The 24,132-nt window shown below is 39.3% G+C and overlaps 1 protein-coding gene across 3 annotated transcripts in view; it reads right to left on the bottom strand.

Annotated features, from left to right (window-relative positions):
• LOC100645674 (semaphorin-2A) overlaps positions 1-24,132 on the bottom strand; it is a 557,658-nt gene that overhangs the window by 271,603 nt on the left and 261,923 nt on the right. For all 3 annotated transcript variants that reach the window (XM_012309545.2, XM_012309546.3, XM_048406917.1), the window contains one exon: positions 9,323-9,449. In XM_012309545.2, coding sequence (XP_012164935.1) covers positions 9,323-9,449 — 127 coding nt within the window. The remainder of the gene's footprint in view (positions 1-9,322; positions 9,450-24,132) is intronic.

Here is a 24,132-nt window from a genome sequence, read left to right as displayed (position 1 = left end):
GCCTAACGCGAGAGGCTTCTAACAGAGTCGAAGCAATCCATAGCTAGTTCCATCGAATCAACTGGCCATTACTCCCCCCCAGACGATCGTTTCGCAGGCTTCTATAACCCGAATTGCCTCTAAGCACGAACCGATAAACAGGACAGAAAGCTGAAAGTCGCTGGAAATTCCTGGAAAACCGTCGACACCGGGCAAACAATCGTACTGCGCAACGATCAAATTCCATCGACCTATCCAAACGTGCGTCAACAACGTAGGCTACTATTATAAACTGTAAACGATATATCCATGACAGACGGGGACAGATGTCGCGTGGACTATCTGGAACGGTTGAAAACGAGCGACGATCGCGCGAACAGAAGATAGAAAGGCGTGTACGAAGGACGAAAAGTAGAAGCGTAGTGAGAGGACACGGCGGATGATGGGCACGCCTTTCAGTTTTGTGAGGCGAGGGGAAATTGAAACAGCTAACCGCGTTGGTGTCGACGAGGGTGGTAACAAGAGAAAAGGCAAGAGAGATGAGAGATGGGTAGAGTCGAAATGAGAGAAGAACTTGGGGAAAGGATCAGAGAACAGAGAACGAAGAGAACGAAGGGAGAAAGAAATACAGAGACAGGGACAGGGTGGAAATCTGTGTGGTGGAAGCGAGATGAAAGGGAGGAACGAGAAGGAGGAAAGAAACGATGCAGAGAGGGAGTCAGGGCTACGCGGGAGAGATTCAATCAAACGAACGCATATAAATGAGTCGTTTCAGGGTAAAACTGAATTATACGTCGGCGCTGGTATGTCCGTGCACACAGTTTGCGAACATGTACGTATACAAACGAACATAGTGGAAGGATCGCAGTTGCAAGCACAGCTCCATCGAGGCGGTTGTATATACAACGAATATCCGGACCGAACGTTCCCCTGGTGGACCCTTGCGTCGAAAGATTCGTTTGGATAGCGTGTGACTATTGAATGGCGCGACGAAAAAGCTCTGAGACGACCAGACGCGATTCTATAAAGTGGCCAAAGAGATTCTTATCCGTGCAGTCGCGAAGAAGCTGTTCCGTATTGAAGCCGATACGCGTTCCTTCGAAACTCCCTCTCGACCGGATACGTTTTTTCGCAGTATCGCCGTTTGCATGATAACGAGCATTCAAAAGAACCGTCGGGGAAAGGGACAGTTCCGAGAAATCGTTGCCGGGGACTTCGTCGCGTGCGAGACCGCGTAATCGTGAGAAGCTGTGCGTGACGACGCGTTATTTTTCCATCGGGTATCCGTCTCTGCGATGTTGCTGTTTCTTCGATATCGACGCGTGCTTTATCAAACGCTATCTCGCGTTCCGTTCTCGGTGAAATATTTCTGAGCCGGCGAAATTTCGCTTGTGGCGTTACTTTCATTCGAAGAAACGATATCATGACAGCTTCGTTAAAAATACCAAAGTTACGAAACTTACGATAGATAATTTGTAAATTTGTTTTGTAATCGTTGCTAGTCCTATTATAATTTTACTAAATTCGACTTAGTAAAATAATAATAATTCTATGGAATGTAGAAGTTTTAATGCGAGGTCACGTTTCCCTTAAACTGATCAATCTAAACGTAATTTGTTCACAGGGAGTTCACGAAGCTCGACGATCATTTGCAGCACGCGATAAGAGGGTTGACAAGGAAAAAATGTTCATCTGGGGACACACGAGATGGACGTTCTTTTAACGCGGATAGAGAAAAGGAGCAGACACGGCGCTCCTCTGGCAGACCGCGGCTAGGAAATTAAATAACCAAACTTTTCGAGAAAGATTGCCGGGGTTACTCTGGAAGGTAACGGCGGAGAGTAGGTGGACGACGGTGGCGGTGAAGTGACTGGAAAGAATCAAAAGAACAAACGGTAGCAACGGGGGTGAGCGACGCTAAGCCCCGCAAGAACTCCAAGACAAACGTGACTCTGTCCGCCATTTTCTGCCCTCTGTATACGACGTCGGACTTGGCCTCGCTTCAACGAATTTTCGAACTTTCCACCGCCGTCTTTCTATTCAACGCTCGCTATTCTTCTCCATCTTGGCGGTCTCCGTCGTGAGTAGTTCGCAAGAATTTTTTTCCCCTCTGCCACCCCATTCCACTTACGGCTCGATTCTCTGTCGGCCAAGTTTCCTTCTCGTTATGCCAATGGCCGGGTATCGCCGTGCATGGGAAATTTAAAAGTTGCTTGGCTGACCTGCTAACGCGGTCAGTCGGTACATGGAGGAGCAACGATAAGACGATGCGAAAATTCGATCAAACTACTTGATAGTCCGATGAAATATGAATCTGATAAAAGCGAAGGAGTTTCGAACCTTTCTGATTGCATTGCATAGTTAAATATTCCAAGATCATCAAAAATTCTGTGAAAAATCGAATATATTTTACGAAACAGATTTTTCAAAGTTTGAAATTGACGATTCATACTACTCATTCTTTATACTATCGACGATTTGTTCTGAATCACGTATGTTCGATGTGAAGAAGATTTATAACAAAAATACCTAAACTTTGTTAAATATTGTTTACCATGAACAATGAGAATATTCGATCAGAGTATTTTCTCGTATGAGATTAATACAATATATTATATTGATAATAAATACAATAAACACTACAGGGAAAGAACATAATATGCAATCTTAAAATTCATTTAATCAATTTCATGTAACCAGAACTGTACTTTTATTTGATCGTGAGATTCCAAAACTGTCAATTCTAGCAACGTTAAGTATATCGTAATATTAATCGTTTCACTTTTGAAACTACCAAATGGCATAAAAGTAAAAAAGTAAGCAAGTAAAATTTTTTAAATGAACTATTATGGTTTTGTACTCGTATACCAACCAAATAAATGGAATAAAAGGATTAACAAATTGGAATTCATCGAAGGTTTGCCTATTTTCCTATTGCCTATCTGGTTATAACAGAGGATTACGTAGTGCTCGGGAGCAAGTGCATCAATTTTGCTAAAACTGATATGCCGCCAAGTTAAACGGAATCCCAGTTTGGTATTGATGCAAGCGGAGAACGACGTTTCTCAATAGAGGGTCGACTGAAAATTCGGGTGTTTGGATATTGAGTGCTTCCGCATAAGCGAAGCTACCTTCGGGAGCGTCGTCAGCAATCAGTAAACACAATAAAGGAGCGACTGCTTTGAGCCCTGTAGACGCTGATAATTGGACGAGGCTTTCGCAATACAGGCTTTAACCGATCCCTTCTCGTTCGTTCTCGTGTTGGCGTTGTCCGAGGTGTCCAGAATAGCTCGAGGTAACGAGGCAATCTAGAAATGCGATTTGGCTTAACGACAAAAGCGATTTCCAATCACCAGGAACAACAGGAACCGGCAACTTGCATAAACTCGCACCTGGCAACGATTTCCACGAATTCAGGGGAAAAAAATACCCGACAACTTCTAATCCGCCGATTGAAACGCGAGAACAAATTGATTTCCCTTTTCCCACTTTGATGGAACACCGTTAGGTTTAGGATCGTTTGATCTCGGTCGACAACGAACGAACACGAACATTTCCATATTAATTGTGATAAAATTTGTGCAATAGTTTCATAGAAATTTAAAAAGATTATCCTTCCATCTGTTCACAGCATCATTCTTCGTTCATCACCAATCATTCATTAATCAAGAATATCTATAGCCACGAAGTTAGAAGCTGATATCTTCTATTTTTGAAAATATAAATACAAGATTATTTTTGCTTAAGTATTCCTACTTCAGAGATGAATAGGAAAGTTAGCGATATTCGTGAATAAATTTTGCAAGTATTTAACGTAAAACTTTCGTCGATAGGAAATACAGACGGAAACATATTTTATTTATTATTGATTATTATTAATATTGGTTTATTGATAATATATCTCAGTATATATGAAAGATATATATTGAAATTTTCGAATATAATCATTTCCTTTCCGATCTGATGAAAATATTGCGAAAAATAGTACGCAATTTGCTAATATCAGCACTGCAGTCGTACTGAAAGATATTAAATTTCTTAATGGACCCATTTACTTGCAGGAATATAGTAGGGGAATTCCTTTGGCGCGGAATGTTTCCCGACGATGTATCGCAAAGTGCGTTATTGCGATAATTCGAGAGTCGCCTTTCGTTACGTACTATTATCAAGAGCGAATGCACTTTACGACTGCGAGATAAGAAGCGAAAGACAGTGTTGGCAAGAGGATGCCTAGCTTGTTGGCTCGGTTCGCGGACGCTGGCAAAAACGACTACGAGAACATGCACCTTGCATTTGCGCATACAATCTGCAGTTGGTTTTATGGCGTGCTGTGTTCCGTCAAATTTATGCGAACCTCCATGTCTTCTTCTCGAAATTGCCTTTCCTCTATCCGCTAACGATAACTGCATTCTCCTGATTTCGCTCCAAATATTTACTTCTCGGTCAACGATACCTTTTTCTACTTATACATATAACCAGAAAATTAATAACATTTTTCACGCGAGAAGCAAAGATTTATTCGCACCATAATTCAGAATGAGGATGAAAGATAACATTGAAACCTAGTTCCAACCGTACTTTTCTTTTCGTAGTTCCGCTTAAAGCTTGTCATTAAAATTATCTCCCATCTGGTAGATCGTTCACCACTGTCTCACAGCCATTGCCAACACAGTCGCCAGGATCGTTGAGAACGGTGGCAGAGGAGAGGATAGCAAGTGCTGAGATTCGGTTTCCTCGGATGATGGATGTCGACGTTTCCGCGCAGAGTGGGGACGCACCATCTTCTGATACAACGCCGAGGACGAATTCAAAAAAGTCGGATGCAAAGACTAAGAGGAGAACGTGGCCCGTCAAGGATACCGGAAACCGGGATCATGTGTTCATCGGATACGAAAACAAAAGAACGAAAGGTTGCTCCTGAGCGAGAAGGGAAATGGAACCATGAGCCGGTAAGAGAAGAGATTTCATCGTGGCTTGCGTCATCAGTCGGCGTAACGCTTCACCGATCAGGCAATAGCGGACGAAACGCAATTTTTCACGGATGCCGTCGAGCCGGAAGTCTAACGGAAACCGGAAGCGGGATCGGCGAACGCGTAGAACACGTTCCGAGAAGAAATAAAGCTGCGACCAGATGCGTGTCTAGCTTCGATAAAAAAACCAGCAACGTTATCGGAATCGCGATAGAAAGAGATTAAGCTTGTTTGATGCATCACTGTTATCTTGTTACTCCACATAATTGTTGTCATTTTTCATTTATAATGCAGCTAATATCTATGTATATCTCCTCTGTATGTTTCTGACATTACACGATAGAGGGACGATAGTTCGTAGAATCTTTGACACGAACGTTGCGGATTTATCAGTGATTAAAAATCAGCGTTAAACTTGACAGTGACGCCATGTGATACACCGATTATTATTATGGATAACCAATTATATCAGGATTAATTGAAATGTTTCGATTTTCGTAAACTTTATAATGCTGTTAATACTATAATAATAATTTGAAATGTGAAATGCGCTATAAGACATTTATCTATAAAATCCATTTCTAAAAAAAAATCTATAAAATTCTAGGAATTCTTATTTTGTATTGTTAATCATTATATAATACAACCAACATATAATTTCATGACTACCATAGTATGTATAACATATAGTATAACCTACCGAAAATTACTAAACATTTCTGTCTGATAAGATGTTATATCGGAGTATAACAATTTATTGTACTGAAAGAAACGACACTATCAACGCTATGTGCAATACACAGATATAAAATTCGTTCAGCACCCAATCTGTTGACAGGACCACCGTGACCGCATATCAACGTTGTTAACCGTGAAATCGAGCGTGTTTAATTTTAATCTTTTAAACAACAATTCAAGCGACCATTGGTTTCGTTTGATGTCGCGCTGTCTAAGTTCGAGCAAAAGGAATAATCCGTTTTAGGTTTTACATCACGGAAAACTGGCCATGAGTTCACAACGGATATCGAAAACAAAAGATGGATTCAATTTTTAGTCGTGGAAAGATTTAATAACGCAACGACACAGGACTTCCGTCGGATACTTTGTCTTTGATGGAGTAGAAAATAAGAACGTCGCATTTGTATTCTACGAGAAACGTAACCGAGGTTTCTTCCCGACACGTGAAACCCTAGTTTTCGAACCACGGATTAAAAACGCGTTGGTATTTTGTGTGGAATTGAATAAACCTTCCGGCGGTAGAAAATTAACGTTCAGCGATGTACAAATTTTGATGGTTCTAACGTGCCTCTTCCGACGGTAAATAGACGGAACGAGATTTTAACAGGTACGCTGTCTTTATTTGCCGTTTATAATTCAATTCAGGGAACCATTAGCATCTCATCTCGTACAAATTTATCTCACTATAGAGCAATACAAAAAAGGTATTCGAGTAGAGGGAAATATTACTGGAAGCAACGCATCTTGTCTAACGCTCAATAGTTTTTGTTAGGTTAAAACGAAGCATATCATCCGTAATGCATTCTACGTTAATGACAAAATTACATCGAAGGATTCAACTACATCTAAACGTTCTTTTTATTCCTTTTTTTTTTTTTGTACTGTAAAAAATTTCGAAACCAATGTATTTCCATTAACAAAGAAAAAGTAGATTTCTCTTTGAACATCTCAAACAAATTGACTCTCTTACGTGCTTCAAGAGTAAATGCAATAACACAAGCCCGGCAATAGTCAGTCGTTAATTTCGCAGTTAAGATTCCGCGTAAAGAAACTGAAGTACCGAAACGCAAAAGATAGATCGCTGAAAACGATAAATATTAAAAAAAACTCGAGAAACTTTCATATCAAAACGACCAGCAAAGTACTTCTAACAATCGACAAAGCGTTAAGTGACCCGTTTTGCGCGATCGCGTAAAAAGCAATGTCAAAGGGAGGTCGCTTAAAAGAAACAACGTGGCTGAAAAGTTCGATGAGTGGTATTAAAATAAGAAGCCGAGAACACGGACGAAGATGCGGCAATAATGGTAACACCGCAAAGAATAGTTCGTGGATCCATAAAGAAATAAAGAAAGGGGAGAGGGAAGGCCGGAAGAGAAAGGGAAGTATCAAAGAGGAAGTAGATACGCAGACTGGTAACTGAGAAAGAGAACGAGAGGTCGACGAAATAGGATAGGCAATGGGACACAGAAAACGGCGCACGTATTACGTCAAAGGCTACATCGTCGGAAACGGAAGTGAGGTGATGCTTATTCAGTCGGAAGTTGCAACGGAGCTTGCTGGCTTTCACAGAAAGGAGAGAGAAGGGGGAGGCGTACTCGGGCAGAGAAGAGGAGCAAAGAGACAGGAAGGAAAAGAGAGATGGGAATAGTGGAGGACCTATCGGCCGGAAGACGTAGATACTTTATCTACCGTGGTCGCGATAGATAATTCTCTGGAAAACTCGATAAAACCGTTTCGCTTGTCGCGTCCATTGGTCGAACAACGAAAACCCGCATTCCTATCCCACAATCCATTTCCTCGAATGTTTCTAATTACGTTCGGTACACCCGATACATTTATCCTTTCCGCTCCTAACCGCTATCAGAAATTACTTTGCTCTGGTTTCCTTGGATCCTAGTCGTGGAAATATGTATCTTCAGCTATAGGTACGTTCGTACAATCAGGTGAACGTATGTACATGGGCGGTTCTTGGTTTGTGAGTTTAGTACGGGTTAAGTTGAGAATCGGAGATAGTTGGGAGGGATTTTTCGATTCGCTTGGGTAAGGTTAGTTAGAATGAAATTATCGGTGTCGGAGGGAGATAAGATAATTAGAGAAGCAGAATGTTTCTAGTAATGCTCTAGCGTTTTAATAGGTTACAGCCTAATCTTATATGAGTCTCCGTCATAAATGTATTGGTTCAATTAAGATTAGACGACATAGCAAATTAGCTTCGATCCTTTTTACCGTTATTAGTGAAAATATTTCAATGATCGTAACATATATTATTGATTCTAACATCAGGAATGTCACATCTTCCACAAATACCCTTTCGTTCATATTAGGCAAATCTTTCACTTACTGTTAATATCCCAATATATTTTACGTAACAGTGACCCATTCTAACCTAATTTCTACGATATACATATGTATCTATGTACGTATATGGTTAAAAGAGGGAAACGTATAATATTCCATCCCGATAGTTCTGATTATTTAACGAAACGTTAAAACGCAAATCCACTTCGCTACGCTTCCACTATAAATACCATTAACAAAATTCTCAGCTTCCGTGAAAACGAATAACATGTAGCGTCGTTAATTATAAACGATCGGTTCAGTCGGCGTATAACACTTACGCATTTGAACGTGACGAACAGGCGAGCAGAGACTGAAATTTTCGATAGCGATGGTACGAGGCGAGCAGACGGCGCGAAAGAGACGCGTCGGCCTCTGACAGAAGCGCGTTTCACGTGAAACGCGAGAGCGGAGAAGGAAAACAGAGGCGGGTGATGAAAGGGAGGGCAGACCTCTAAACTCGTTGTTCCGGATGGCGTGGCGAGGCATGATTAATATCGAAATACGAATGACTTTATTCATGAGGGGTCGCCTTGTTATGCAGATCGAATTTATGGTTAAATCATATGGTGCTCTCCGCACGCGCTGTCCCGCGATCGTTAACGCTTTCCCGTGTCTCGCTGACGGCGCGGTACGAAATCAGTATAACCAGATCGTAGCCTAAAGGAACGAAAGCGGTCGAAAGATATCGGTGGTCATACCGCGGTTTAAAGTAGTCTCAGCGTCGTTTCTTTTACGATTATCTCTGCTCGTTTTGCGAGCTGTAAATACATTTTCGACGTTTTTCTTATCCTTTGAAGACCGTTTAAACGTTTCTGTGCATAGTGTGCATATTCGCGTTTTGAATATAGCGCAGCGAAGATGTTTAAGAATCTTCGTGAGTGCGTTTGGAAGGAATTTGAGGAATGTTGGCAACGCTGTTGGGTCGTGAAGCGATGCTATCGATAAAGACCGATTTCCTGCTATTGTAGACGTAATAAATCTCACGGGGTGTTCAATACATTAAACAGAAATTTATCATCGTCACTCGAACGCTGTCGGTGACGCCGTGCAAAGGTACGCGTCAGGGACAGGAATGATAATGACTTTTCGGTCTATATTTTTCACTTTCACAGACAAGGCTGGGATAATGGCTTGCGCCTATTGTGCGACACGATCCCGTATAATTATTAACTTCGATAATATCAGCTATTTTAGAGAAATCGATCAGTTACGTGGAACAGATTGAAAATATTTATTCAATAAGCGTCTGTTTATATAGCAAGAAAAATTTGGCTGACATAATGCTACCAACTCACCTTCGTGTAGTTTCTCTAGAGTTCCAGCCGAAACTCCGACAAATAGGAAGACAAGCCAGAGCAGACTAGCCATTCTTCTCAGCCACGTTCGATTCCTTGACGTATCCATCGCGCTAACACTCAAACACTGCAACAGAATTGGATTTTTCTATGTAAAAGATGAAGTCTGATCCTTGAAACACATTTGTAAATAGTACATAGACGTATCTATATAAAAAAGTCTTAAAATATATCTAAATTTTAGTTCAATCTAAAATTTGAATAATAGTATCAATCACTATTTGTATAAAATTATTCAGAGATTTTCGACTATGTGTGTGATGACGGAAGCGATCAAGTTCAATAATCAACAATATTCAAACATCGGTCTTAGCATTGGACGATTGATGTTATGGCAACACCCATAATATTTGCTACAAACAAAAGCTTCCCGTTAATCTCTATTTACACAAGTTCCCGTACAACTATCGATTTCTACATCCAAACCCGTCGTGCTCTACTACTAAACGTTACCACCTGACAAAGGTAAAGCTTTGTTACGTAACCTCACTAATCGGTTCGCCGTATTATTTTCTCATTTCTGTCCAAACCTAATTTCCTATTGCTTCGTAAGGAATGAAAAAATCGTTGTCGTTAAGCGAAATTGCACGATGTTTCTCTGTTTTAACTTTGTGTAATTACTTATCGGTAATAATTAACAGCAAACATTCAAGGCATTCGTTCGATGACCATACTATTTACAAGTAAAATATCAATTCATTCTCCTTGATGAAATCTTATCTCATATCTTATAATTTTTTAATAAATCATCTTCGAAAATAAATTCATACGAACTCGTTTGTTCCACTTAACTTTATACAGAAACTTAAAACAATCATCTTAAGTGCAGCACAGTTTACGAAAGAATAAAATAAATGAAAAATTAAGAAAACACTGTAGCTGATTGTCTCGGTCCCCTGCATTTTTCCCTAATAAAATTCTGACTACGTAGCCAGTAGGAAGGAGAGATCAAAGGTCGGCAATCGGCCAAGATTTTCCTCGACACTCGGACTCGAGCCAGTTAAGACACTATCGAGAAAATCACGATTCATCGGTTCCACGGTCCGTGACAGCGTCGAACTTTCCTTAGATGCGAAACTTTTCGTACTCGTTCGCCAGTTGATCGAGTCCCCCGCCACGTAACAGCAATAATGACAAACGATACGAGCGCGAGGTTGTTAACATCGCTTGGTCCCGGGCAAATATGTTTTTATCAATGGCTAGCACCCAGCACCGGAAGGGATGCTCCGACACCGGCGCGCAAACTTTTCCTCTTCTCCCTTCTCCAAACAAGTTCCCGGTGCAGTATCAATAACCAGTTTTCCATGACGAGAAAGCAAGCCGAGTGTCTTGAACCACGAACGGATATCCTTTGGGGATCCGGCTCTTTCTTACTAACCAACTCGCCAATGTTTCTTTGTCGTTCTTGCATGGTTGCGCGAACTAGGAAAGAAAATAACGAATGGTTGATACTAATAGAGCGTTCTCGGTCGCCGGTAAACTTCTCCCGTTGCACCGTTTCTGGTCCTGACCTTTGGTATCGGACGAACCTGCTATCGTAAATCAAAACTTTCTCACCTAAGGCTGTCTTCTGCCGATGGGGATTATTCGTACTCGTCGAACGCAGCGAAGGTATATTTATGTTACCAGTGGTTTTTCTCCTTTCTCGTTTTTGATAGAGGGCTTTTGGTGAAGCTTTTAAAAAATCGGAAGGATATTTAATTTAATGAAATATAAAGTAGCTCGTGGAAGTATGTGAGGTGTAAAAGTATTGTCCGTGATAATTGTAGCTGTTGGCTTGTAGATGTCGCTGATGGGGTACTGCTGATTTTCTTCCGTTTTTGATGCGTAGAAGAAAAATCGTACTCCGTTCGCTGAGATTTGAAACCCGGGTCCCGAACGTTCGTAACCTAAGGCGCTAACCACTGCTTTTTTTTTTAACTTTGTTTATTAATTCCAGGTTTTTTACATATTTGTTTTTTACATGATTTTTTTTCCAGAATAAACGCTGAATTCTAATTGTAGGGTGGTACAGGCAAAAGTACCGATACGCGACGGTACGACGTAGTCATGCATTATTACATTGTTTTTTTTTTGTTTTTTTTTTTTTTTTTTTTAAGATTATTATTGTGCCTTAAATTTAAGCCGCTGTTGCGCTGTGCTTATGTACGATATTTTAATTTATGTCCTGAAAGCCTGGATGCAAAAATGAAAGCCTGAACGCAAAAATGCGCTAACCACTGCGCTGCCGTCGTCCGACACTAGTTAGTGTCGAGTGATGGTATTTACCTGTCGAGTGCCGCCACATATGTTATAAGAAGTATTTTGAAATTTTACTGGAATTGTAACGACACGCGACTTTCATAATTATATCGGTAAAGTTTGAAAGGAAAATGTACACCGAATGTACAAAATAGTTAGTACGAGTAAAGTATTTGTAGAGATTACGAAAGTATTTAAATAATCAATGAGCCTCGATATACGGTTGGATTATTCTTACTACTTATATGTTTATGATGTCTGTTCATCCTCTATACTAATTCTTTAGTAAATATATGTTTGCAGTAAATGTCTTATGACTTTCATATATGTACATTTTCATATTGGTTTTAAATTTTATTAATACAAACGCCTAACTGTATCACGTTCCAGTGTTAATAAAATGTGATAGTTCGATGAATGTTCGAACACTTTGAACCTGTACCTACACATTTTCGGGAGAGTGCAATGTAGCATCGAAAATGCTGTAACAATGTTACAAACGTTACAATGCTTTAGTTTTCTGTATTTTAGATTATTTTACCAGCTCTATTTTAACTGCTACAGCAGCCGCTTCTATTTTTAAGCAGAAAAATTGTTGGAAATATTTGAGTTTATCGAGTTTGTCGTTCGTTCAAAATTTCTCGACAATACGTTGTTTTATCAGTACCTGCATGTTCGAAGCTACAAGTATGACAAAATTACGGGCACAAACTTCGCGCAACAATGTAGCTCATTTCTAGTAGCTCATCAGGTTTGATTCACGGGAATCAGAAATGTACTTTTCTGGCAGTGGCGTTTACCTCAACTTGAAAATACACCTCTAGTCGACGCATGGCCTAAGAAGCGTCTGGCAACAAAATTCGCGCCCGGAATGAGACTGAAAGTGAACTCAATGCGTCACTTAACGACGCGACGCTGCGTTCTAACACGTCTCGCGAATTTTTCATCTTTTCTTTGGATAAATATGATTCCGTATTATGCAAATGATATAATCTATTAGACTTAAATTATAATTTCTGAATTATAATTATATGTAAAGTATGATTTACGAATTATGAAGACCGCACAGAAGAAACATTGTAATTCCATTTTTGTTAATTTTCGGTTATTTTTGTTACCTTCATGTCATTTTGGTAACTAAGAAGAAATGTCTCGATATGAAGTAATTGAAAAAAGCAAGAACTTGATAGATTCCGAATTTTGAAATTGCTTTTCTATCAAACACAAAAAACATGATTTTATCTGTAAAATAAGATCTTTTATTAAATTTGATAGCATCTCTCTTGCCACTTTCTACGTTCTGTACGTAGTTACTAAAAGTGCCTTTCACCCAAATCTTTTACTACTTTAAGAGGAAGTGGACAAAGACAACGACTAACGAACGCAGAAATTAGGAAAAGGACAGAAAGTGCGGAATATATGTCGAATTCATTATTATTAATTATAACTAGCCCGGAGATGGTAATTACTCGTTTCTGAAGGTGAAATCAGAGTAATTGCATGCGGCAAGAGAAGAGGATGAGTGGTGAACAGACGAAAGATAGGGACAGAGTGATGAAGATGAAGAGAACACCTATAGCATCTCTGAATAGTAGAGTAACGTTTCACGCTCTCTCGGAATCGGCGAACTCGATTGCACTTTGAAGGCCTGATGCAGACTCAGCGTACTAAAACGATTCATACGATCGATTCAACTTAGCACCGTTTCGAAATTTCTAGGACGGTCATCCTTAGAACTCTGAGTTTTGCAGGGTTCTCATAGCTACGAAATACAAATAAGGTGATTTTCCATGGTATTACACGTTATTTACGATTAAGATCTAGTCGAATGAGAATTAACAGTATTTACGTAATCCAGCAAGCAAATTGGGGAACTTGTAGTATTCCCTTTAGAATGCACACACATTGATGTATGTTATTAGATTCTTTGCTGAATTATTTTTATTGTAATGGCTTTTTATTATGTGTCATACTAAATATACTATTTTTATATATCACTCGTGGTCTTATAATTACAATATTATAATATAATATCGTTATGTAATTTTATACAGTGTCAAATATTCTCCACTCCTACTGTTCTGACTGACTCCTCTTTATTTAATCAGTATCTCAGATGTTGATGGAGACTTGTTGAGTTTCACAGTATAGATGTTTACATACTCACAACGCTGTATTAATTAATGTTATACGTATTATATTTTCCCAAATGAATTATACAAAAATAAACTACAATTATAATTTTCATCTGATCAAATTCCAACTCTTGTGAACAGTGATAAGATCTTCAAAATTTTGTTTCTATAAAATCTTCGTAGTTCTTGTCTTGTCGAAATGTAAAACTACGATATTTTCGAAACGATATATCGGCCAGACTGTTTAAACCGAAAGCGTATCACTCTCGGAATGAACTTACGTTAATTGATTAATCGAATCAGGACTTCGGCGGTAGTAAAGTAATTGCCAAAGGATATGAGCCTGGAGGGCAGTGCAGCTCGAGGCAGCAACAGCCACTTAGCTACATTGCAACGGGCATTAGCGATAACGAAGTTAACGAGAGCTCGATTAAACCGATTTAGAGGGCAAAACGAGACGAAGGGACGGACAGCCTAACGCCAGTCACTGATCTTCTGAAGTCTGCGTCCTTCAACCCAGCTTAGGCTACTGACCCTCTATTCTCTCCATTCTCTTGTCCCTTATCAAGAATTTCCTTTATTTTTTAAGCCTGAGTAAAGTTTGTCCTTTCTTCTCAAGGATATGAACTTTATTAAAGGATAATGGTGGATAAAAGATAACTTTAAATTAACGTCGCTGCTAGTATAAGATATTTACTGATTATAAAATCAAAGAGAAACAATTCAGACACTTATTGTTCAATCATAGTTATTATTAATAAACAAAATCAGATTTCTACTTTTTTATTACGTAGAGTCCTATGTTTTTATGATACTTATAATCGTAAGATGCGCTGAGATTCGTTCCACAAGCGATGCAGGAATCGAAGTGTTTCATGAGATCAATTATTCTTTGCGCACATCGTAAAACTAACAATGCTACTATTTCTTAAATTGTTAAATAATTAACGAAGTTCTTGAATTATTAAATAATTTCTCCCTACGTTTAAAATTACCAAGACAATTTTTTACGTTGATAATTATCGGTTCCCTGACCTTATCTTAATTTATCTTCAAATCTAAAATACATAGATATACTTTATCTTACCCAAGCAAATATAGTGTTATAACAACAAACTGCGATTTTATTTAATCCCCACCCTCGATCCATTTATAAAGCGTCCAATTTCCACGGATTTGAAGGTCCACAACTCGAAGGAGGCTGACGTCCCTTTTCCAGGCTTCAACGCATCCCGACGCAACCCCCATAAAGAAATGCCTTGCCTGGCAACGGCGATTCTTCCTTATTCCACAGACTAGATGATCCGTGACCGTTGGCGCGGCCGTCAAAGGCCAGTTGTCCACGGCCGTGCCCTACAATTTTAATTTGCCCGAGCGACTTTGACTCTCTTTCTGGCGGAACGAGCAGGAGGAACCTCTCGGATTTCAATTTCGCCACGAAGAATCCCCCTCGACTGTACGGCCGGGTATAGAAATGCGGGACAAGAGGGACTCCTCGAGTGCACTCAAAGTTGAAGGACGCTCAGGATCAATATTTATAATCTCGATTCTAGACGACCAAGGGTCCTGCAGGATTCGTGTCTGAGACTACCAAACGAGATTCATCGTCGTCGTTTTCTTGGCCACGTTTAATGCTCTGCATCCTCGCTGGCCGATTAAATATTACTTGCAAAAACTATTTATTCGAAGACTATCCTTTCAGCGGCTAATGAAGATCCGTACGGTTCCAAGGAAGGAGTTAATTACTGTTTTATCAAAGAAACTATTTTAAAAGTGGTGTTTCAGTCACGTTGAAGTTTTGCTAGGGATACTCGAAGAATTAATCAGAGCAAAAGATATGTTTCAATGAGATTTTGCAAGCAGAATTAGCATTAATTATATTCCGATAAATGAACGTTCATAATACGTAACAATATTCTTCTAGTAATCTGTTTTACCGAGAAAATTTTGCGATCTGTTAAAACAATTCACATAAATTTCACTTTAAATCAACTGTAACTTAAAATTAAGAGCTGATACTCAAAATGATAAAGAATAAAAGAACGTTGTATGAAGGTATTTAACTATTACAAAAATTAGAAGAATTATTTACTTGTCGTTTAAAACGAATCGTTTAAAAAAGGTTTAAAAATTCGCCTCCGGTATGTTTCCTAATTATGCGTTATTCCATGAAGAAGGCGTCACGATTTATTAACCTCGATCCAAATTGTTTCGCAACTCTGTTTTTCACGAGGCGGTGCCGTCTCGTTAGCGCAATTGCATCAAGCGACGGGTCGAGAGAGCGTCAGAAATCAACGTCTCCACAAGCGATTTCGTCCTTTGTGCAATTCCCCGGTAGCCGATTGTCGAGTAAGACGTTCCTTCCAGCTACCGGTGGATTGTAATCAGTATGTTGGACGGCTTGCGGTTACAGCGGCTACGTTGATACATATATGTACAGGTAAAATGTAGTACACGCGCATGTTAAAAAGAACGTAAAAGGATAAGACTGACGGTTGAGTGAGTCTTTGAAGTTTCTGAAAGCTGTGCGGTTACGCTCGATGTACAGGGACTTTCATGGGGTGTGAGGTGACAAGTGCATAAAAAGCAAAGTGGAAAAGCATCTCCGTGGGGACAGAGAATTTGCTGTCCTGTCACAATTTTCCTGTATATCGAAGGAAAAGAGCACTTCGAATAGGCGTTTCATTGGAATTCACTTTTCTACCTTTTAATTTTTCGATGGAAATCTGGAATTTTATGGTAATTTATAGTCGTTAATATTTTTTATTCGAAATTCGATCATAAGAATTTGTTTCGGGAGAAAATATAATTCAAACAGAATGTGTTTGCTAGGTTTCTACATTTAATCGCCATTCGCGTCTCTGCTTCGCTTAATTAACTGTTAGCATGATGTATAAGCGTCAGTGAAGATATATACACGAGTACACCGCAAAGGATGAAGTACATTTATGTTGACATAAACTATTTATCTGCAGCCTGGCTGAGGTTTATTAGCTTAATGCAAGATTCCTGAAGACTATTCTACATACATCGCTATTAATATCGTGAATTCGTTACTAATAACTATAACCTGCATTACAGTCAATCATATACAAAACCATCTATAATAAACAAAAAACGCAAGGAAGAAACTTGGCCTATCAACATTTTACCAAATCAGGGAACAGGAGAATATTAAAATAAAAAGGGAATATTTCCACATTTTACAAGTAAGATGTTATGTCACTCGTGTTTTCCTTAAAAGTATTATTGTACAATCGTGGATGAAGACAATTAAGATGTTCGAAAAAAGGAACGCTACAAAGTTTTGATACAATGGCAAGATTTTATCTCTGGAGCACTGTGTCTCGTCATTATCGAGTCCCTTTACAAGGGATTCCTTACGAGCTCCGTAAGGATACCCGGGAAAGGTCTCGGATTTCGTGCAAACAAAAACTTTGTTGTAAGGATTTTGAAGCACATGACGTCGTTAAACGACGTTCCCGTTCTCGTGCCTCGAAAACGAAGGGTCGTCTTTCCCTGAAATCACAACGGTGTAGCTTTCCTAATAATGATTCGAGGGTGTGGTTGAACCTCCATAGAACGAGGGTTCCTTTCTTAACCTACCGTTCGGCAGGTAAGTATATGCCGCCTTAAGAATTTCGCTGACGCGTTCAAATGCAAATTCTCGCTGAGCTCTGCTGCCATGAACGATCTTTTCTAACTCATAAATACAATAAGATGAAGGCGATATAAATTTTAATTTCAGACTTCTAAATGTGTACGCAGATTTTCATCGGCGTCAAAACATTTCTTCTTTAGTATTTTTCAACTAGAATTTCCGATACGTTCGATTGGCTCTTTAAGTGTATTATGTCATAGGAAGAAAGTTTTATATTGTATAATAATGCGCCCAAAGGCATGCGTGCAGTATGAAATTTATAATTTATGTTAAATAAAGTTTCACTAAAAGTAAGAAATGTCGTACAAGCAGGATCTAATGGAGAAAACAAGTACAAAATAGAATTATTGTACAGATTCAAACTCGTATCTGATTATCGATGTACTTTAAACTACACGAAAAAATTCTGCTATTAAATTATTTACATTACGGATGAAATTAACGTTCCACTAAAATACTTTACACATTTTAACTTACTCCTCTAATCCGATCGCAAGAACAAACATACAAGCTCCCTTAAAATAACTAACATGTAATCTCAAATATATCGAAAATATAAAATACAGAATTAACTGGTCACTGCCCCGATTCTCCAACACGTACGCATACTATTGTATCTTTCTATCAGCGAATTACCGTAACGATCATCATTTATCTCGACGAGTTATATCAAATCGAAAAAGTATACAAAATGAACCATATACATTCCAGAGCTGGATGAAAACCTCATCGTAGCTCGTATTTCTGTCTACGGTTGGAAATAGCCGTTAGCTGGTATGCCGAAAATGGGTGGGATCGATCAGGACCCATGGCGACGACGGGACTGCATCGGCAAGTTCGCGGTAAGGCTGTTAGCAGAATTTTCACGGCGTGGCTAATGCCTTATCGCCGGTACGAAGGGGCTCTTACACTGTCAAAGGCCCACGGCATTTTCAGTTTTCAGCCACGCGCGACGACGTGATAATCGAGTGTGCTACGCTTTTAGCCATAATGGGCAGGTACACGCGCCGCCAGCAGCGTTGCAAAGAGAGCGGTCCTCGAGAGAGGAAAGGGTTGAAGCTGGAGAGAGGGACGAAGACGTCGCGACCGCATGTCGTGAAGCACGCGAGAGTAAAAGAGAGAGAGAGAGAGAGAGAGAGAACGACGATGTCGGGTGGTGTACAAGTGCTTGGTAACCGAGTTAGTTACTTGGTAGATTGCGTTCACCGGTTTGGTGACGCGATTTTATGACGATCCAACGTGGCAAGCGTTCTCGTCTTCGACGAGAGCTCGAGGGCTCGAGTTTCGGCTAGTTCACACTCCAGCCGTGTGAATCGAAGGGATGGAGTGAATTTTATGGGAAGTGTGAAGCGAACGAAGGAATTAGATTTGCTAGGATCGATCGGCCGTGGTTATTTTTGGGAAACAACCGTGGTTTCTTGTGTATCTGTGATTTTCTGCACATGCATGTACATATACGTGTGTTCTACCGAGTAGTGGTACTAGAGAAATTAATTTTAACGATAAACGATAATGTAAATGCGTAACCGATAATTAGACGAAACGAATTGCGAGAGTGTTCTATAATCGAAATAGTTTCGAAATTTTGTGTTTGCATGGAATCAGGAATAGTACATATACATTATGAGAAATGTACTATTCCCAAACTTTGTTCCAACGTTTTACTAATACTACACGTTAATACCAATAGTAATTTTACGTATTATTCTCACAGCAATTGTCGTTTTAACCATAAAATATTTAACATCTTTTATTTATATCGCATCACCGTACAATTTTATCTTGCGAATACACCACGACAAATTTCGTAATAGATTTTGCACGGAAAAACGCTAGCTCGAAACTATTTTTTTTTTTTTTTCTGACATAGAACGAGGAATTGCAGAAATCAAGTTAATCGGTGGATTAACCTTCAAAATGAAGTTAATCTTTCGTCAAATTGCAACGTTTCATGCATGTATTTACGTTCACACTATCGTACAATCTACGTGAATGTATATGTACGATTATTAAAAAATGTGGTCGTTACATAGACACGAACGGCTCTATAATTCAGCGAAATTGAGAGACACTACACCATCGGAAAAGACAAAGAAGACATATTTATCCACGTCGTTCGAAAGTTTACAATCCATTTATATAATGAACATTTCCGATTTAATGGCTCGTTGCCGTATTTTCGCTATTAAAAGCTTACGAGATGATAAATCATTAATTTCAATTATAGAAAGTTTCGTGGCCATTTGTTTGGAAACATCTGTCCGTAGTCTTCGTTCGTGAAAAGACTAATCCGCGGTCAGACGTCTCTGAACAGCTGCTACGGACACGAAATAGACTTTCCGGCTATTGAAAACGCTCCTGAACTTGCAATCGTTAATTTCCACTCTATCATCCGACCAATTACGACTGCTGCACGCTCTGGTCATTCACGCCGGCTGGCGTGAAGTTGTTTAAACACGTCACTCCATGTTTTGCTATCGAGAATTTCCCGATTAGAAAACGCGAAACGATTGGATGCTTTAGAGAAGATCCCACGACTAATTAAAGAAATTTCTATCAATTAAATAGGATAATATTTTTTTGTATAAGCATGTAATTTTGAAAGTATATTATATTTATTTATTTATACACATTTCGAAGTAATGAAGTAGAGCTTTGTTTATATAAACATGTCAGAGTTTCACCGATCCTCCCCATTACCTGTGATTTTTCATTTATGTAATAAGTATTCACGTTGAAATAAATAAATTCAGAATATAGGATTTCATCTAGTCGGATGCCAAGATTTCGTTCAAATAAGTAGAATTTGTATAAATAAAATTCTACTTTGTATATATCTATTTATAAAATATACTAGAATATCTATTTTGGCACATTAATATTTAGTTTTTACAATATACTTGTTTGTAAAGCAACTTTGCATAAATAACAAGTACGATAAATATTCATAAAAGTACCTCAATTTAATTACACTGTTTGCATAATTTGTGCTGACTAGGTAAAAAAGTGGTTAGTAATAAAAATATAATAAACGAATGCTCCAATTTTCCATTAAATCCATAAAGGAGCTAAAGAAGATGGTATGAATAATAATTATTTCCTTCCCTTTTCCCCAACCAAGAAGACAAGGGTACAGTTAAAAAAGAAGAAGCTAAAATAACGTATTTTATTAACAAACAATTAAAGAATTTAATATCGAACATCGTCGATGACCGATCGAAGGAGATCGTAAATGAGTTTCCGTTGCTTCGAGTGCTTCTCTCTGCCGTGGAAACGAGCAACGACATTACAATACGCAAATAGTCACGCGTAATTGCCAATATCAAGTAAGCCTGGTTTTTTAAATGGAAAAATATTACAATAGCCTTTTATAATTGAATCGTTCGACGTTCGAGAATCAATCAACGGCTGCGAAATGCATTCCACGAGCACCAAGTAACAATTGAATTTAGAATTCCTCCGAGGCTCTCGTTCGTTCTATCTTCTTCCCTTTTCTATGACCGCGCTTATTAAATTCTCTTAAATAATTCTCGAATCGCGAACTTCGACAGTTCGCTTCATCCGACAATGTTCACATACATTTCTTCCTTTTCTACTTCCTATTTTCTTTTTTCTTTCTTTCGTCTCTATCGGCTGCCAGTTGTGATGCCTTTTTTCACGAAGCTGATTGCGCTGCGAATATAATTTGATTACTTCGGCCTGCGGCTTCTGTAGACGCGGTAATTCTTGCTCGCACGTTAATGAAAAAGTATTACCGCTTATATTTCCTTCATTGACTGAGTAAGTCCATCTTCTAAGGCATTCAAAAGCGTGCGTTTACTTTATACGACGAAGATACATAGAAAAAGAAGAAAGAAAAGGATGATGAACAGCGCTCATCGAGAGATCGGCAGCATATTCGTAGGCTACTCGGCTTGTCATTTCGGAAATCCTAACGCCGCGTGTATAATGGGATCCAGTATATTATTCGCGATTTGACGTGACGTATTCGACGAAACGTACTTCCGCAGCGAAATGACAGCGAAGTAGAATAAGAACGTATAGGACAGACTTTCTGTATGTGATATATGTTTTTAAATGAACGATGGAAACTAGTGTGGAATAGCTTGAAAATTTTGATACAATTAGGAATATTCGATTAGGAATATTCAATTTTTAAATACTGTCTTTTCTCTTATAAGACTTGTGCAAAAAATAATTATTTTGTTACTGTGCCAAGCTCTATGTCATATTCTAATAAATGCAAAGAAGAGAAAATTATCATTGTTAAAATTATTACCAATTATTCCATTTGATTATATCATTCATTTTACCATTGTTAAAATTATTACCAATTATTCCATTTGATTATATCATTCATTTTACCCTTCCAAACTTATATTCTATGAATTTTCTAAGAGTAACATGCGTTAAACCGTCAGTCTTAATCCCAACAGGACCTCGTCCGTAGTTCCACATAATTCAATCCAATGGCGTGAATAAAGCAAGTCTGGAAGTCATACGCACTATAATCTAGTACAGGTATTAACCAGATTTACACGTCTCATGTACGAGTTACAGTCACCAGTTTTTGCTTTGAACAACACGAGCCGGCTCGCGTGATCTAATTATGCAATCATCACCTATAAACAAATTTCTCCGAGCGAGCCGTTCCACTCGCGGCAATTCAAACGCGCAACAAGGCGAAACTTCATCCCGATAACTCACTTATGGAAACGGACAGCGACGTTATTAAAAGTTCGGATGAGTTGTCGGAAGTCGTGAATGAACACGGCCATGTTCGTCGCAGTTAAGCCCGGATTTATTCCAAACCTGTTTCAACCAGGTGATACATCGCTGAAATCACGAAAAAAGGAAGAGAACAAAAGAAAAACATTTATTTAACATTTCGTTACAAATTTTCAAGAATCTTTATCGAATAAAAGAGAATGCAAAGTGATGGACAAAGGATTCGAATGAATTGTCGGAAGTCATCTGCGAACATTGCCACGGTTTTTGTAACTAGCCGATGAAATAACCATAGAAAGGACATAGTAAGGTAACGTTATTTAAATCACCTAAATATCTTAAGATTCAATCTTGAACTTTGTGCAAAATGATTAAACTTGTGGCAGCACTCGACTACGGAAATTTCCAACGCCTTCGCGACACAAAGCGCTATACCTTCAAAGCGTAAGGCCGACAGACCTAATGTGCCATCGATATTCCTACGGTTCTTTCGCCGAATATTCGGAAGAATGCAAACACGGCAACCACCGCGGACTTCTAATAAACGAGCACGTAGTGGGAATATCGAGGGGCAACAAAGAAAAGAATCTGTTTGGTTTCGAATCAAAAGATTCATTCTGCCCCGAGCTGCGAAGTGCGAAAGGTTAAGCGGAGCAAACACAATTAGAGGAACGGGTTATTGATTCTTGATAGTTCAGTGTTAATCGTTATTTGTTATTAATCGTTGTTAATCGTTAATCGTGGTTAATCGTTATTTGTTGTTAATTGTTAAGAGTTTAATAAACGCTATTGTTGAAAATCAAGAGTATTTCTTGTGGACACCTTCACCGACGATCACCTCAAACTTGTATGTTACGAGATTCTTAGTTAATCTTCAATATAATATCTCACTGTTTATCACACCACTGATAACAAGTTAAATAATAGTCTGTTTTCAAACGTGGATCGCTTGAAAATTGTTCCCAACGAATGTGCCGAATTACGTATCCTCCTGACTCAAATAATACTACCTTAGGCAAAAGGAGAAGATTCATGCAGCGTCTCGTTGCAAATTTTCCAGAATCTTTATGGAAGAGAAGACGACGCAAGGCGGTGGACAAAGGGTTCAAACGAGTATCCCCATCAGTCACGAACCGTCTCGAAGGAGAACAAGATCTCGCTCAAAGCGCGGCCTCGGGATAACGGGATAACGTGATAAAGGTACCTATACACCCCATATCGAGCTAAAAGCTGTTAGGAAGCTGGTGCTAGGCTACGATGCGTTCGTAGCAGCCGACTACGCTGTCAGACGGTGCATTAAAACGATTAATTTGCGCGCGGCTACACTGAACTCTTCTCTATTTCCGCCATCGGCTCGATATCTTTGCTCGCGATTCCTTTTCCTTCTATCCCCCATGGCGACGCCTTTTTCCTACAACACGGCCGCGAGATCCAAACCCCCGAAGACTCTCTCTCCTTTTAGGTCTACCTTACACGACCTCGACCTCCCTTTCTTCGCAACCCCTTCCATTTTCCGGCTCGTCGCTTCGATTCTGCTTCGTTAGCGGAAGACCCTTCATAGAGGATCGGACGTACTTTAAAAATATTAAAGTGTACGCTCGCTACTTGAACGAGCGCTTGTCCTTTGTTACGTGCCGGTAAGCAGCTCATCCACCCCTCAGAATTTCCCTCTCTTCGTATCCATCCCTATCTACCTTTCCCACTATTCCTTTTTCTTTTTTGATGATTCCATTGGATGTGTTCGGATTGGAATGGTTTTTTAAGGTGCTTTCGTTCGTTCTCTGGTCGTAAGAACAAGGAAAAATGTCGGCATTGTCGAAGTAGGGTATCGGTTGATTATCACGGACAATCGAACACACCGCCCCGACCGAATCAGCTTCTTCGGCCTCGCCAGGGATTTAGGAAGAACGTTTTGCCTCGTGACCATGATGGAGGGTATTCGTTTATCATTCATGGAAGTACTTCCGACCCGTGTACATATTTGA

This window comes from Bombus terrestris, chromosome 6 (genome assembly GCF_910591885.1).
Source record: "Bombus terrestris chromosome 6, iyBomTerr1.2, whole genome shotgun sequence".
Taxonomy (NCBI): domain Eukaryota; kingdom Metazoa; phylum Arthropoda; class Insecta; order Hymenoptera; family Apidae; genus Bombus; species Bombus terrestris.
This window is presented reverse-complemented; position numbering and strand designations above follow the sequence as displayed.